This window comes from Balaenoptera physalus (assembly GCF_965194825.1).
Source record: "Balaenoptera physalus genome assembly, chromosome: X".
Classification (NCBI taxonomy): domain Eukaryota; kingdom Metazoa; phylum Chordata; class Mammalia; order Artiodactyla; family Balaenopteridae; genus Balaenoptera; species Balaenoptera physalus.
Genome location: NC_138903.1, coordinates 61,167,333 through 61,183,503, shown reverse-complemented (window position 1 = coordinate 61,183,503; position 16,171 = coordinate 61,167,333). Strand labels below are relative to the sequence as shown.

Here is a 16,171-nt window from a genome sequence, read left to right as displayed (position 1 = left end):
ACTTTATGGATTCTTTGACTATTAAAGGCTTGTATTGTTTTATATCTTTTAAGAACAGAAAGCATCCTCCTCTGATAATGATGTTTGTCACTCAGTGTATCTCCTTTATAATAAGATTTTTTTCACCTTGAATAATGTATCAATTAGCACGTATTCATCAAACATTTATTTGTATAGATGGGAATATTATTTTGTAATCTCTATAGATAATTGAGATTTGGCTTATTGAGGTTCTTGTGCTTACAGTTTTTTTTTCTCCTTTAAGAAAATCTACTATTAATGCCTTAGAGAAGGGTATCTACTCAGCAAAATGTCAAGCTTAAGATTCAGCAAGTAGATAGAGGAGAAAACTAGAGAGAAGCTGGCTTCTTACATTCTTCATCTTTTCTTCTCTCTACTCAATTCTTTTATTATCCAAAGCACAAAAATATTTGACACCACATAAGGAAGAGAAAAGAAGATAGTGAGTGTAGGGATTTTTGCCCCGAGAAAGTACTTCAGAAAATTATTTTTTTGTATATGTCCACGTTTCTTTTAATATGCCTCACCAGCTAAATTCTTTAATGACTGAAACAAGCCTCTTCTATAAGTGTGGAAGTAACGTGTGATTGATGTTTTCGTTCATTTGAGTGTCATAGAATGGTAGAACTGAAAGAAATCTTAAGAGATAATCTAGTACAGTATCCTCGTTTTATAGATTAGGAAGCTAAAGCCATGAGAGCATAAGGTTCAAGGTTATAAGTAATAAATATCAGAGTAGCTCTTCTAGCTCCAAGATAGGATTGCACTAAACTGCCTTTCATAGCAGATGTTCACAGCATTTCAGACTATGAAGTTACTATGAGCCTGTTTTAGGACAAAAGACTGCTATTTAATGTAAAAAACTCCTCTAATGTGGAGATAAATACAAGAGCTCTTCAAGCTGGGGAAACATCTCTCAGACATGGCATTATATCATAATATAATAACATAAGATTGTATAATACACCAATTTTGATATTTCCAGAAAAATGAAATAACTCTTGTCATTCAGTGTCAACTTTGTCTTACCCAAGATTCTTATCACTTATTTCTCTGTATTTTGAGCTGGCTGTTATTTTTAGCCCAACCAGTTAGCATTGCTAAGAAGATTAGAAAAGAAATTAAGACTTTTTAACACCAGTTAAAAATACGTTAGATTTGACTTATAGACAAATAGCTTGTTATTTCATTTTAACCAGTTACTGACATTTTTTTGCTTTCCCAGGCAATTGCTCAAGAGGATTTTCGAAGAGCATCTACATGTATACTGCACTGTAAAGATATGTTGATGAGGCTGCCCAATCTGGTGAGTGAAATCTCTGCCTTTATTCTCTAAGCATTTGAAAATATGCTATATCAAGTTCTAGGAAGAATCATTACTATTTCATGTGATCCTTTAGAGATTATATTTTAGATCAGATGTACTTACTTAGCGAAGCTTTGAAATATTTTGCTTCCTTTGTTCTTTACTAGAAAGGGTTTTTGAAAAAGTGATATGGGTTTTTTCTTTTTTTTTTTTAATAGATCTTGATTGGAGTATAATTGCTTCATAATACTGTGTTAGCTTCTGTTGTACAACAAAGTGTATCAGCCATATGCATACATATATCCCCATATCCCCTCCCTTTTGAGACTCCCTCCCACCCTCCCTATCCCACCCATCTAGGTGGTCACAAAGCACCGAGCTGATCTCCCTGTGCTATGCAGCTGCCCACTAGCTATCTATTTTACATTTGGTAGTGTATATATGTCCATGCTACTCTCTCACTTTGTCCCAGCTTATCCTTCCTCACCCTGTGTCCTCAAGTCCATTCTCTATGTCTGTGTCTTTATTCCTGCCCTGCCACTAGGTTCATCAGTACCATTTTTTTTTGATTCCATATGTATATGTTAGTATACAGTATTTGTTTTTCTCTTTCTGACTTAACATCACTCTGTATGACAGACTCTAGGTCCATCCACCTCACAATAAATATATCAATTTTGTTTCTTTTTATGGCTGAGTAATATTCCATTGTATATATATGCCACATCTTCTTTATCCATTCATCTGTTGATGGACATTTAGGTTGCTTCCATGTCCTGGCTATTTGTAAATAGTGCTGCAGTGAACATTGTGGTACATATCCGTTTTTGAATTATGGTTTTCTCAGGGTATATGCCCAGTAGTGGGATTGCTGGGTCATATGGTAGTTCTATTTTTAGTTTTTTAAGGAACCTCCATACTGTTCTCCATAGTGGTTGTATCAGTTTACATTCCCACCAACAGTGCAGGAGGGTTCCCTTTTCACCACACCCTTTCCAGCATTTATTCTTTCTAGATTTTTTGATGATGGCCATTCTGACCGGTGTGAGGTGTTACCTCATTGTAGTTTTGATTTGCATTTTTCTAATAATTAGTGATGTTGAGCATCTTATCATGTGCCTCTTGGCCATCTGTATGTCTTCTTTGGAGAAATGTCTATTTAGGTCTTCAGCCCATTTTTTAATTGGATTGTTTGTTTTTTTGATTTTGAGCTCCATGAGCTGTTTGTATATTTTGGAGATTAATCCTTTGTCCGTTGTTTCATTTGCAAATATTTTCTCCCATTCTGAGGGTTGTCTTTTTGTCTTGTTTATGGTTTCCTTTGCTGTGCAAAAGTTTTAAGTTTCATTAGGTTCCATTTGTTTATTTTTGTTTTTATTTCCATTACTCTAGGAGGTGGGTCAAAAAATATCTTGCTGTGGTTTATGTCAAAGAGTGTTTTTCCTATGTTTTCCTCTAAGAGTTTTATAGTGTCTGGTCTTACATTTAGGTCTTTAATCCATTTGGAGTTTATTTTTGTGTATGGTGTTAGGGAGTGTCCTAATTTCATTCTTTTACATGTAGCTGTCCAGTTTTCCCAGCACAACTTACTGAAGAGGATGTCTTTTCTCCATTATATATTCTTGCCTCTTTATCAAAGATAAGGTGACCATATGTTCATGGGTTTATCTTTGGGCATTCTATCGTGTACGATTGGTCTATATTTCTGTTTTTGTGCCAGTACCATACTGTCTTGATTACTGTAGCTTTGTAGTATAGTTTGAATTTGGGGTGCCTGTTCCTCCAGCTCTGTTTTTCTTTCTCAAGATTGCTTTGGCTATTCATGGTCTTTTGTGTTTCCATACCTATTGTAAATTTTTTTGTTCTAATTCTGTGAAGAATGCCATTGGTAGTTTGATAGGAATTGCATGGAATCTGTAGATTGCTTTGGGTAGTATAGTCATTTTCACAATATTGATTCTTCCAATCCAAGAACATGTTATATTTCTCCGTCTGTTTATGTCATCTTTGATTTCTTTCATCAGTGTTTTATAGTTTTCTGAGTACCAGTCTTTTGCCTCCTTAGGTAGGTTTATTCCTAGGTATTTTCGTCTTTTTGTTGTGATGGTAAATGGGATTGTTTCCTTAATTTCTCTTTCTGATTTTTCGTTGTTAGTGTATAGGAATACCAGAGATTTCTGTGCATTAATTTTGTATCCTGCAACCTTACCAAATTCCTTGATTAGTTCTAGCAGTTTTCTGGTAGCATCTTTAGGATTTTCTATGTACAGTATCGTGTCATTTGCAAACTGTGACAGTTTTACTAATTCTTTCCCAATTTGTATTCCTTTTATATCTTTTTCTTCTCTGATTGCATGGCAAAGACTTCCAAAACTATGTTGAATAAGAGTGGTGAGAGTGGACATCCTTGTCCTGTTCCTGATGTTAGTGGAAACGCTTTCAGTTTTTCACCATTGAGTATGATGTTTGCTGTGGGTTTGTCATATATCGCCTTTATTGTGTTGAGGTAGGTTCTCTCTATGCCCATTTTCTGGAGAGATTTTATCATAAATTGGTGTTGAATTTTGTCAAAAGCTTTTTCTGCATCTATTGAGATGATCATATGGTTTATATTCCTTAATTTGTTAATATGGTGTATCACAGTGGTTTGCGTATATTGAAGAATCCTTGCATCCCTGGGATAGATCCCACTTGGTCATGGGGTATGATCCTTTTAATATGTTGTTGGATTCTGTTTGCTAGTATTTTGTTCAGGATTTTTGCATCTATGTTCATCAGTGATATTGGTCTATATTTTCCTTTTTTTGTGATATATATTTTTGGTTTTGGTATCAGGGTGATGGTGGCTTGGTAGAATGAATTTGGGAGTGTTCCTTCCTCTGCAATTGTTTGGAAGAGTTTGAGAAGGATCGGTGTTAGCTCTGCTTTAAATGTTTGATAGAATGAGGCTGTGAAGCCATCTGGTCTTTGACTTTTGTTTGTTGGAATTTTTTTAATTACAGTTTCAACTTCATTATTTGTAATAGGTCTGTTTATATTTTCTAATTCTTCCTGGTTCAGTCTTGGAAAATTGTACTTTTCCAAGAATTTGTCCATTTCTTCGTGGTTGTCCATTTTATTGGCCTATAGTTGTTTGTAGTAGTCTCTTATAATCCTTTGTATTTCTGCAGTGTCAGTTTTGATTTCTCCTTTTTAATTTCTAATTTTATTGATTTGCATCCTCTCCTTTTTTTTTCTTGATGAGTCTGGCTAAGGATTTATCAATTTTGTTTATCTTCTCAAAGAATCAACTTTTAGTTTTATTGATCTTTGCTATTGTTTTCTTCATTTCTGTTTCATTTATGTCTGCTCTGATCTTTATGATTTCTTTCCTTCTACTGACTTAGGGTTTTCTTTTTTCTTCTTTCTCTAGTTGCTTTAGGTATAGGGTTAGATTGTTTATTTGAGATTTTTCTTGTTTCTTGAGGTGAGATTGAATTGCTATAAACTTCCCTCTTAGAGCTGCTTTTGCTGTGTCCCATAGGTTTCAGGTCGTCGTATTTTCATTGTCATTTGTTTCTCTGTATTTTTTAAATTTCTTCTTTAATTTCTTCAGTGATCTCTTGGTTATTTAGTAACACACTGTTTAGCCTCCTTGTATTTGTGTATTTTACAGATATTTTCCTGTAATTGATTTGCAATCTTATAGCGTTGTGGTCAGAAAAGATGCTTGATATGATTTCAATTTTCTTAAATTTTCTGAGGCTTGACTTGTGACCTAAGATGTGATCTATCCTGGAGAATATTCCATGTGCATTTGAGAAGAAAGTGTATTCTGCCACTTTTGGGTGGAGTGTTCTATAAATATCAGTTAAATCTATCTGTGTCTATTGTGTCATTTAAAGCTTGTGTTTCCTTATTTCTGTTTGCATGATCTGTCCATTGGTGTAAGTGGCGTGTTAAAGTCCCCTACTATTATTATGTTACTGTCGATTTTACCTTTCATGGTTGTTAGCATTTGCCTTATGTATTGAGGTGCTCCTATGTTGGGTGCATACATATTTATAATTGTTATATCTTCTTGGATTGATCCCTTGATCATTATGTAGTGTCCTTCCTTATCTCTTGTAAGAGTCTTTATTTTAAAGTCTATTTTATCTGATACGAGTATTGCTACTCCAGCTTTCTTTTGATTTCCCTTTGCATGGAATATCTTTTTCCATCCCTTAGCTTTCAGTCTGTATGTGTCCCTAGGTCTGAAGTGGGTCTCTTGTAGACAGCATATATATGGGTCTTGTTTTTGTATCCATTCAGCCAGTTTGTGTCCTTTGGTTAGGGCATTTAATGCATTTACATTCAAGGTTATTATCAATATGTATGTTCCTATTGATATTTTATTAATTGTTTTGGGTTTGTTTTTGTGGGTGTTTTTCTTGTCTTGTGTTTCCCCCCTAGAGAAATTTCTTTAGCATTTGCTGTAAAGCTGGTTTGGTGGTGCTGAATTCTCTTACCTTTTGTTTGTCTGAAAAGCTTCTGATTTCTCCGTCGAATCTGAATGAAATCCTTGCTGGGTAGAGTAATCTTGGTTGTAGGTTCTTCTCTTTCCTCACTTTAAGTATATCCTGCCACTCCCTTCTGGCCTGCAGAGTTTCTGCTGAAAAATCAGCTGATAACCTTATGGGGATTCCTGTGTATGTTATTTTTTGTTTTTCCCTTGCTGCTTTTAATATTTTTTCTTTGAATTTAATTTTTGTTAGTTTGATTAATATGTGTCCTGTTGTGTTTCTCCTAGAGTTTATCCTTATGGGACTCTCTGCACTTCCTGGACTTGGTGACTATTTCATTTCCCACGTTATGGAAGTCTTTGACTATTATCTCTTCAAATATTTTCTCAGACCCTTTCTTTTTGTCTTCTTCTGGGACCCCTATAATTTGAATATTGGTGCATTTAGTGTTGTCACAGAGGTCTCTGAGATTGTCTTCAATTCTTTTCATTCTTTTTTCTTTATTCTGCTCCTTGGCAGTTATTTCCACCATTTTGTCTTCCACCTCACTTATTCCTCCTTTTGCCTCAGTTCTTCTGTTATTGATTCCTTCTAGTGTATATTTCATTGCAGTTATTGTGTTGTTCATCTCTGTTAAACATTTCTTGTAATTTTTCAATCCGTGCCTCCATTCTATTTCTGAGATTCTGGATCATCTTTGCTATCATTACTCTGATCCTTTTTCAGGTAGATTGCCTGTTTCCTCCTAATTTATTTGGTCTTGTAGGTTTTTACCTTGCTTCTTCATCTGTGATGTATTTTTTTGCTGTCTGTGTTGTTTTTTTTTTTTTTTTGATGAGTGGGTTTGTGTTCCTGTCTTACTGGTTGTTTGGACTGAGGCTTCCAATACTGGAATTTGTAGGCTGTTTGGTAGAGCTGGGTCTTGGTGCTGAGATGAGGACCTCCGTGAGACCTCACTCCTATGAATATTCCCTGGGGTCTGAGGCTCTCTGTTAATCCAGTGGATCGGACTTGGAACTCCCACCGCAGGAGCTTCAGCTCAACCCCCGGCTTGTGAACCAAGATGCTGCAAGTCACACGGGGTGGGAAAAAAAAAAAAGAACAATAACAAAGTAAAAAATAAATTTAGACTAGGAAACTAACAGATACGTTTTGAAGAATATAAAGATAAACATATAGATGAAACAACAACTGGAAGGTAAAACTGAACCACAATAGTAAAAAAGAGGAGGAGAAAAAAGAAAAAGTGGAAAAGGCCATGGCTGTGGTGGGTGGGGCCTAAGCAGGGGCAGGGTTTGGATGGTGGGCGGGGCCTATGCTTAGGACCCACAGGGCTGGAAAAGGCCCTGGGGCGTTTAGGGGGTGGGGCTTAGGCTCAGAGGAACTGAAGGGGCCCTGGCGTGCTCTCCACCTCTGATCTCCCTGGCCTCCCTCCTATGCCCCCAGGACCCACATGGCCTCGAGGGGGCCATTGAGGGTGGGGGACCCGGCCTGGGAGCCCAGCAGGTTTCCCGGGCTTGGGTGAGCGGGGCCAACGCCCTCCACTCCTCTCCCACTCCTCTGGTCCTGGAGGGGCCCTCCTGACTGCCTGTCTTCTCCCCCCAACCCCTGGCCTCTCCTGTTCTCACCCTACACTCCCAGGACCAACACGGCACAGAGGGGGCCTCTGAGGGCGTAAGACCCTGCCCGAGAGCCGGGCAGACTTCCCCAGCCTTGAGCAGGGGAAATCCTGGGTGCGCTCACCCCTGATCCAAGCCCCTGAGGGTCCCTCCAGGTGTGGGAACCCCTCCCCCTTCTCAGCCACCCCTCAGGGGTTACAAAACTATTATAGGAATAGTACAGAGAACTCCTGTATACCCTTTTACCAGAGACCCCTTTCAAGTTTCTCAATACTGTTCTTTACACAGAATGGATTCAACCTAGGATTCACCTAGTCACCAGTCTCTTTCAGTGGAACACTTTCTCACTCTTGCCTTGACTTTCATGACCTTGACAGTTTTGAAGATTACAGAACAGTCATTTTGTAGAATGTGACTTAATTTGTTTTTTAAAAATTAAAAAGACATTTTATTGAGATATAATTGACATATAATATTGTATAAATTTGAAGTGTATGACATGTTGATTTGGTACACTTATATGTTGCAATATGATTACTGCAGTAGTGTTAGCTAACACCTTTATCATGTCACATAAATATCATTTTTTTGTGTTGAGAACAGTTAAGCTCTAGTCTTTTAGCAATTTTAAAATTTATAGCACAGTATTGTTGACTGTAATCACTATGTTGTACATTAGATTTCTAGAACTTATCTACTAGTTGCAAGTTTGAACCCTTAAACCCTTCCCAGTTCCCCCATGCTTACCAAATTAAGGTTTGTTCAAAGTTGCCTCATGATTAGACCAGGTTATGAATTTGGGGCCAAAAGATCATAGAAGTGATTCTATTGGGTGGCATGCAGGATCAATTTACTCTATTGTTGTTGGTGCTAACTTGGATTTCTTAGTTAAAATGGTGTCTTCCAGGTTTCGCCTATGTAAACTTAAGTATTTTTTCCCTTTGTTATTTCTAAGTGTTTTGTGAGGTGATACTTTGAGACTATGTAAAATCCAATTTCTCATCCCACTTGCACCATCCATGGAGATTTCTTGCCTAAATTAGTACTGTGAAGGTTGACAACTGGCTATTTTTCTAATTCCATCCTTCTTTTTATATTCATTTGCTGACATTCTACTATAATTTTTACTGTGCTAAAATATATAAAATTTGCCATTTTAACCATTTTAAGTGTACAATTCAGTGGCATTAAGTACATTCACAGTGTTGTACAACCATCACCACTCTGTACCCATAGAAATTCTGTACCTATTGCACAATTACTCCTCATTACTGCCTCCCCTGCTAACCTCTAATTTACTTTCTGTCTCTATGAATTTGCTTCTTCTAAATATTTCATATAAGTGGAATCATACAATATTTATCCTTTTATGTCTGGCTTATTTCATTTAGCATTAATATTTTCAAGGTCCATGTTGTGGCATGTATCGAAACTGTATTCCTTTCTATGGTTGAATAATATTTCATTTTATGTATATACCTCATTTTGTTTATCTGTTCATCAATTGATGGATGCTTGAGTTGTTTCCACCTTTTGGTTATTGTGAATAGTGCTGCTATGAACATTGATGTACAAGTATCTGTTCGAATCCCTGTTTTTAATTCTTTTGGATATATATCTAGGACTGGAATGGTTGGTAACATGGTAATTTTATGTTTAACTTTTTGAAGAACCACCAAACTGTTTTTCATAGTGGCTGCACCATTTTACATTCCCACCAGCAGTTGAATGAGGGTTCTAGTTCCTCCACATCCTCACCAACACTTGTTATTTTCTGGACTTAAAAAAAAATTATTATTCTAGCCATCTTAGTAGGTGTGAAGTGGTTTCTCATTGTGCCTTTGGTTTGCATTTTCCTGATATCTAATGACATTGAGCATCTTTTCATGTGCTTATTGGCTATTTATATAGCTTCTTTGGAGAAATGTCTATTAAAGTCCTTTGCCTCTTTTAAAATTCGGTTGTTTTTTTAAGATTACAAATGTATTAATATCAAGTTAAATGTTGTTATAAATGGTGTTATAAGCTGCTGAACATTAAAAGAAATCAGCATTTCTTCTGGTGCCAGTTTTTACAAAATGCTGTGAACTGAACTGTGTCCCCTCTGCCCCGAGTTCAGATGCTGAAGCCCTAACTCTCAATGTGTTTGGTGATAGCACCTTTGGGAGGTAATTAGGTTTAGACGAGGTAGGGCCCTCGTGATGAGATTAGTACCCTTATAAGAAGAGGCACCAGAGAACTTGCTTTCCTCGCACCCCCTGCCCCACCATGCAAGAAGGAAACTGTCTGCAAACCAGGAAGAGAGCCTTCACCATAGAAGAGTGTTGGCTAAACCTTGATCTTGGACTTTCTAGCCTTCAGAACTGTAAGAAATAAATTCTGTTGTTTAAATAAAAAAATAAATAAATAAAATTGGGTTGTTTTTCCTACAGTGAGGTATCACCTCACTCCAGTCAGAATGGCCATCATCGAGGTTCTTCCCTGATGGCGCAGTGGTTAAGAATCTGCCTGCCAATGCAGGGGACAAGGGTTCGAGCCCTGGTCCAGGAAGATCCCACATGCTGCAGAGCAACTAAGCCTGTGTGCCACAACTACTGAGCCTGAACTCTAGAGCCTGCGAGCCACAGCTGCTAGGCCACGTACCACAACTACTGAAGCCCATGCACCTAGAGGCCGTGCTCCGCAAAAAGAGAAGCCACTGCAATGAGAAGCCTGTGCACCGCAACGAAGAGTAGCCCCTGCTCACCGCAACTAGAGAAAGCCTGTGCGCAGCAACGAAGACCCATTACAGCGATAAATAAATAAATAAATAAATAAATAAATAAGTAAATAAATAAATTTTTAAAAAATTAAAAAGAATGGCTATCATCAAAAAGTCTAAAAATAATAAATGCTGGAGAGGGTGTGGAGAAAAAGGAACCCTCCTACACTGTCAGAGGGAATGTAAATTGATGCAGCCACTATGGAGAACAGTGTGGAGGTTCCTTAAAAAATTAAAAACAGAGTTACCATATACGATCCTGCAATCCCACTCCTGGGCATATATCCAGAGAAAGCTATAATTCAAAAAGATACTTGCACCCCAATGTTCATTGCAGCACTATTTACAATAGCCAAGACATGGAAGCAACCTAAGTGTCCATCAACAGATGAATGGATAAAGAAGATGTGGTGTGTGTGTGTGTATATATATATGTATATATGAACACAATGGAATATTATTCAGCCATAAGAAAGAATGAAATAATGCTATTTGCAGCAACATGGGTGGACATAGAGATTATCATACTAAGTGAAGTAAGCCAGACAAAGACAAATATGATACTGCTTATATGTGAAATCCAAAAAAAAAAGATACAAATGAGCTTATTTACAATATACAAACAGACTCAGAGACATAGAAAACAAACTTTTGTTTACCAAAGGGGAAAAGTGGGGGGAGGGATAAATTAGGGGTTGGGATTAACATATACACACTACTATTTATATAAAATAGATGACCAACAAGGACCTACTGTATAGCACAGGGAACTATGCTCCATACTCTGTAATAACCTATATGGGAAAAGAATCCCTCTCTCCCTCCCTCTCTCTCTCTCTCTCTCTCTCTCTCTCTCTCTCTCTCTCTCTATATATATATATATATATATATATATATATATATATACACACACACGTATATATAATATACATATATATGTATATATATATACAAACGTATATATATATATACATATATATATGTGTATATATATGTATATATATCTCTGAATCACTGTGCTGTACACCTGATAGCATGACATTGTTAAAATCAACTATACTTCAGGAAAAATAGGGCTGTTTTTCTTTTGGTTGTAGAGTTGTAAGACTTCTTTATATAGTCTGGATATTAAACCCTTATATGATTTGCAAGTATTTTTGCCCATTTTGTGGGTTGTCTTTTCACTTTTTTTTTTCACTTTTTTTGATAGTGTCCTTTGATGAACAAAATTTTTTCATTTTGATGAAGTACAATTTATCGGTTTCCTTTGTTGCCTGTGCTTTTGGTGTCATATTTAAGAAACTATGACCAAATTCAAGGTCATGAAGGTTTTCCCCTATGTTTTTCTCTGAGAGTTTTACAGCTTTAGCTCTTAAATTCAGGCGTTTGATCCATTTTGAGTTAATTTTGTGTATGGTGTAAGGTAAGGGTCTAACTTCATTATTTTACATGTGGATATCCAATTATTCTAGTACAATTTGTTGAAGAGGTTATTCTTTCCCAACTGAATGTTCTTGCATCCTTGTCGAATCCTAAAGATGCTACCAGAAAACTACTAGAGCTAATCAGTGAATTTGGTAAAGTAGCAGGATACAAAATTAATGCACAGAAATTTCTGGCATTCCTATACACTAATGATGGAAAATCTGAAAGTGAAATTAAGAAAACACTCCCATTTACCACTGCAACAAAAAGAATAAAATATCTAGGAATAAACCTACCTAAGGAGACAAAAGACCTGTATGCAGAAAATTATAAGACACTGATGAAAGAAATTAAAGATGATACAAATAGATGGAGAGATATACCATGTTCTTGGATTGGAATAATCAACATTGTGAAAATGACTCTACTACCCAAAGCAATCTACAGATTCAATGCAATCCCTATCAAACTACCAATGGCATTTTTCACAGAACTAGAACAAAAAATTTCACAATTTGTATGGAAACACAAAAGACCCCGAATAACCAAAGCAATCTTGAGAACGAAAAATGGAGCCGGAGGAATCAGGCTCCCTGACTTCAGACTATACTACAAAGCTACAGTAATCAAGACAGTATGGTACTGGCACAAAAACAGAAATATAGATCAATGGATCAGGATAGAAAGCCCAGAGATAAACCCACACACATAAGGTCACCTTATCTTTGATAAAGGAGGCAAGAATACACAGTGGAGAAAAGACAGCCTCTTCAATAAGTGGTGCTGGGAAAACTGGACAGGTACATGTAAAAGTATGAAATTAGAACATTCCCTATCACCATACACAAAAATAAACTCAAAATGGATTAAAGACCTAAATGTAAGGCCAGACACCATCAAACTCTTAGAGGAAAACATAGGCAGAACACTCTATGACATAAATCACAGCAAGATCCTTTTTGACCCACCTCCTAGAGTAATGGAAATAAAAACAAAAATAAACAAATGGGGCCTAATGAAACTTAAAAGCTTTTGCACAGCAAAGGAAACCATAAACAAGACCAAAAGACAACCCTCAGAATGGGAGAAAATATTTGCAAGGGAAGCAACTGACAAAGGATTAATCTCCATAATTTAAAGCAGCTCATGCAGCTCAATATCAAAAAAACAAATAACCCAATCCAAAAATGGGCAGAAGACCGAAATAGACGTTTCTCCAAAGAAGATATACAGATTGCCAACAAACACATGAAAGAATGCTCAACATCACTAATCATTAGAGAAATGCAAATGAAAACTACAGTGAGGTATCACCTCACACCAGTCAGAATGGCCATCATCAAAAAATCTAGAAACAATAAATGCTGGAGAGGGTGTGGAGAAAAGGGAACCCTCTTGCACTGTTGGTGGGAATGTAAATTGATACAGCCACTATGGAAAACAGTATGGAGGTTCCTTAAAAAACTACAAATAGAACTACCATACGACCCAGCAATCCCACTACTGGGCATATACTCTGAGAAAGCCATAATTCAAAAAGAGTCATGTACCAAAATGTTCATTGTAGCTCTATTTACAATAGCCAGGACATGGAAGCAACCTAAGTGTTCATCGACAGATGAATGGATAAAGAAGATGTGGCACATATATACAATAGAATATTACTCAGCCATAAAAAGAAACGAAATTGAGTTATTTGTCGTGAGGTGGATGGACCTAGAGTTTGTCATACAGAGTGAAGTAAGTCAGAAAGAGAAAAAGAAATACCGTATGGTAACACATATATATGGAATCCAAAAAAAGAAATGGTCATGAAGAACCTAAGGGGCAAGATGGGAATCAAGACAGACCTACTAGAGAACGGACTTGAGGATACCGGGAGTGGGAAGGGTAAGCTGGGACAAAGTGAGAGAGTAGCATGGACATATATACACTACCAAACGTAAAGTAGATAGCTAGTGGGAAGCAGCTGCATAGCACAGGGAGATCAGCTCTGTGCTTTGTGACCACCTAGAGGGGTGGGATAGGGAGGGTGGGAGGGAGGGAGACGCAAGAGGGAAGAGATATGGGAACATATGTATATGTATAACTGATTCACTTTGTTACAAAGCAGAAACTAACACACCATTGTACAGCAATTATACTCCAATAAAGATGTTAAAAAAATAAACTAAAATCTCCACCATCTAAAAAAAAAAATCATTTGACCATAGATATCAGTTATATTTCTGTGCTTTCTGTTGTATTGTATTGGTCTATATGTCTATTTATATACCAGTATCACACTGAGTATTGTAACTTGGTTGTACTGTACATTTGAAATCAGGAAGTGGGAGACCTCCAACTTTGTTCTTTTCCAAAATTATTTTGGCTCCTCTGGGTCCCTTGAGAATCTATATGAATTTTAGCATAGGTTTTTTTTTTAAGTTTTATTTATTTATTTATGGCTGTGTTGGGTCTTCATTTCTGTGCGAGGGCTTTCTCTAGTTGCGGCAAGCGGGGGCCACTCTTTATCACGGTGCGCGGGCCTCTCACTATCGCGGCCTCTCCTGTTGCGGAGCACAGGCTCCAGACGCGCAGGCTCAGCAATTGTGGCTCACGGGCCCAGTTGCTCCACGGCATGTGGGAACCTCCTAGACCAGGGCTCAAACCCATGTCCCCTGCATTGGCAGGCAGGCTCTCAACCACTGCGCCACCAGGGAAGCCCTTAGCATAGGTTTTTAAAATTTCTTCAAAAAGGGCCATTGGGCTTTTGATAGGTGTTACGTTGAATCTATGTATCTCTTTGCATAGTGTCATTTTTACAATACTGTCTTTCAACCCATGAGAGTGAGATGTCTTTCTATTTATTTAGGTCTTTAATTTCTTTCAGCAGTGTTTTCTAGTTTTCAGTGTACAAGTCTACACCTCCTTGGTTAAGTTTATTCCTAAATATTTTATTCTTTTTGATGATATTGTAAATGGGATTTTTTTCTTAATTTTCTTAATTGATTGCTCATTTCTGGTGTATAGAAATGTAACTGATTTTGTGTGTTGGTTTTGTAACCTGCAATTTTGCTGGATTCATTTATTACCTCTATATTTTTAAAAGGTTCTTTAGGATTTTATACATAGAAGATCATGTCACCTGTGAATAGAGATAGTTTTACTTCTTCCTTTCCAATATGGATGTCTTTTGTTTCTTTTTCTTGTTTAATTGCTCTGACTAGAACTTCCAGTACTAAGTTGAATAGATGTGATGAAAGCTGGCATCATGTCTTGTTCTTGATTTTAGAGGACAAGCTTTCTGTCTTTAACCATTGAATATGATGTTAGCTGTTTCTCATATACAGCTTTCACCATGTTGAAGAAGTTACCTTCTGTTCCTTGTTTGTGTGTTTTTATTGTGAAAGGTTGTTGGACTTTGTGAAATGCTTTATTTTTAATCAATTGAGATTTGCGTGTGTTTTTTTCTATAAATTTTGATACATCATATTGTTTTCTTTATTGAGAGAAGATTGCACTCATCAGGCAGCTTTACTGCTTAGTACTTCAGTGTATATTTCTTAAGAATAGAATAGCCCCTCTTTATAAACACAGTAAAGTGATCAAATTCAAGAAATTTAACATTCATAAGTTCTTTTTTTTTAAGGGCATGTCCTAAAGCTTTTTTATTTTATTTTATTTATTTTTTGGCTGCATTGAACCTGTGGCCCCTGCATTGACAGGTGGATTCTTAACCACTGCGCCACCAGGGAAGTCCCATAAATTCTTTAGTGTACAATCCATATTCTAATTTTGTTAGTTGTACTTTATTAATTTTTTTAATAATTTTTTTTTTGGCCATGTGGCATGTGGGATCTTAGTTCCCTGACCAGGGTTCAAACCTGTGCCCCCTGCATTGGAAGCATGGCATCTTAACCACTGGGCCACCAGGGAAGTCCTCATTGTACTTTATAGCATATGTTTTTTCCCTCCAGTCCAGGATCCAGTTCAGGGTTATGCTTTGCATTTAGTTGTTCTGTCTCTTTAGTATCCTTAGTAATTTGCCTTTATCTTTTATGAAATTGGCATTTTCAGAAGAGCTTTATTGAGGTATAGTAAATCACATACATTTAAATTGTACAGTTTGATGAGTTTTGGCATATGTGTACACTCAAGAAACCATCATTACAATCAAGATTATGAGCCTTTCCATAACCCCCAAAAGATTTCTTTTGTCCTTCCTCTTCCCCCTCCCCTGCCACCTCCTTCATACCCAGGCACCACTGATTAATTTTGTCTTTATAAATTTGTCTGCATTTTCTGGAATTTTTATGTAAATGGAATCATACAGTATATCCTTTTTTGGATTTGGCGTCTTTCACTCAGTATAATGATTTTGAGATTTATCCATGTGTTTTTTCATATCAATAGTTTGTTCTTTTTTATTGCAGAGTAAAATTCTATTATATGGATATACCACAATTTGTTTATCCAGTCATCTGTTGATGTATATTCAGATTTTTTCCAGTTTTTAGCTGTTTTTAAATCTAATACAAATAGAACTGCTTTAAATATTCATGTATAAGTTTTT

At 36.7% G+C, this 16,171-nt stretch overlaps 1 protein-coding gene and 1 pseudogene across 2 annotated transcripts in view; one reads left to right on the top strand and one right to left on the bottom strand.

The window, feature by feature from the left end:
* TEX11 (testis expressed 11) overlaps positions 1-16,171 on the top strand; it is a 373,633-nt gene that overhangs the window by 83,663 nt on the left and 273,799 nt on the right. Inside the window, exon 8 of the mRNA XM_082445679.1 lies at positions 1,247-1,327. Within this exon, the coding sequence (XP_082301805.1) occupies positions 1,247-1,327 (81 nt within the window). The remainder of the gene's footprint in view (positions 1-1,246; positions 1,328-16,171) is intronic.
* LOC309652343 (uncharacterized protein KIAA1143 homolog pseudogene) overlaps positions 1-16,171 on the bottom strand; it is a 209,720-nt pseudogene that overhangs the window by 77,085 nt on the left and 116,464 nt on the right. The window lies entirely within an intron of this gene.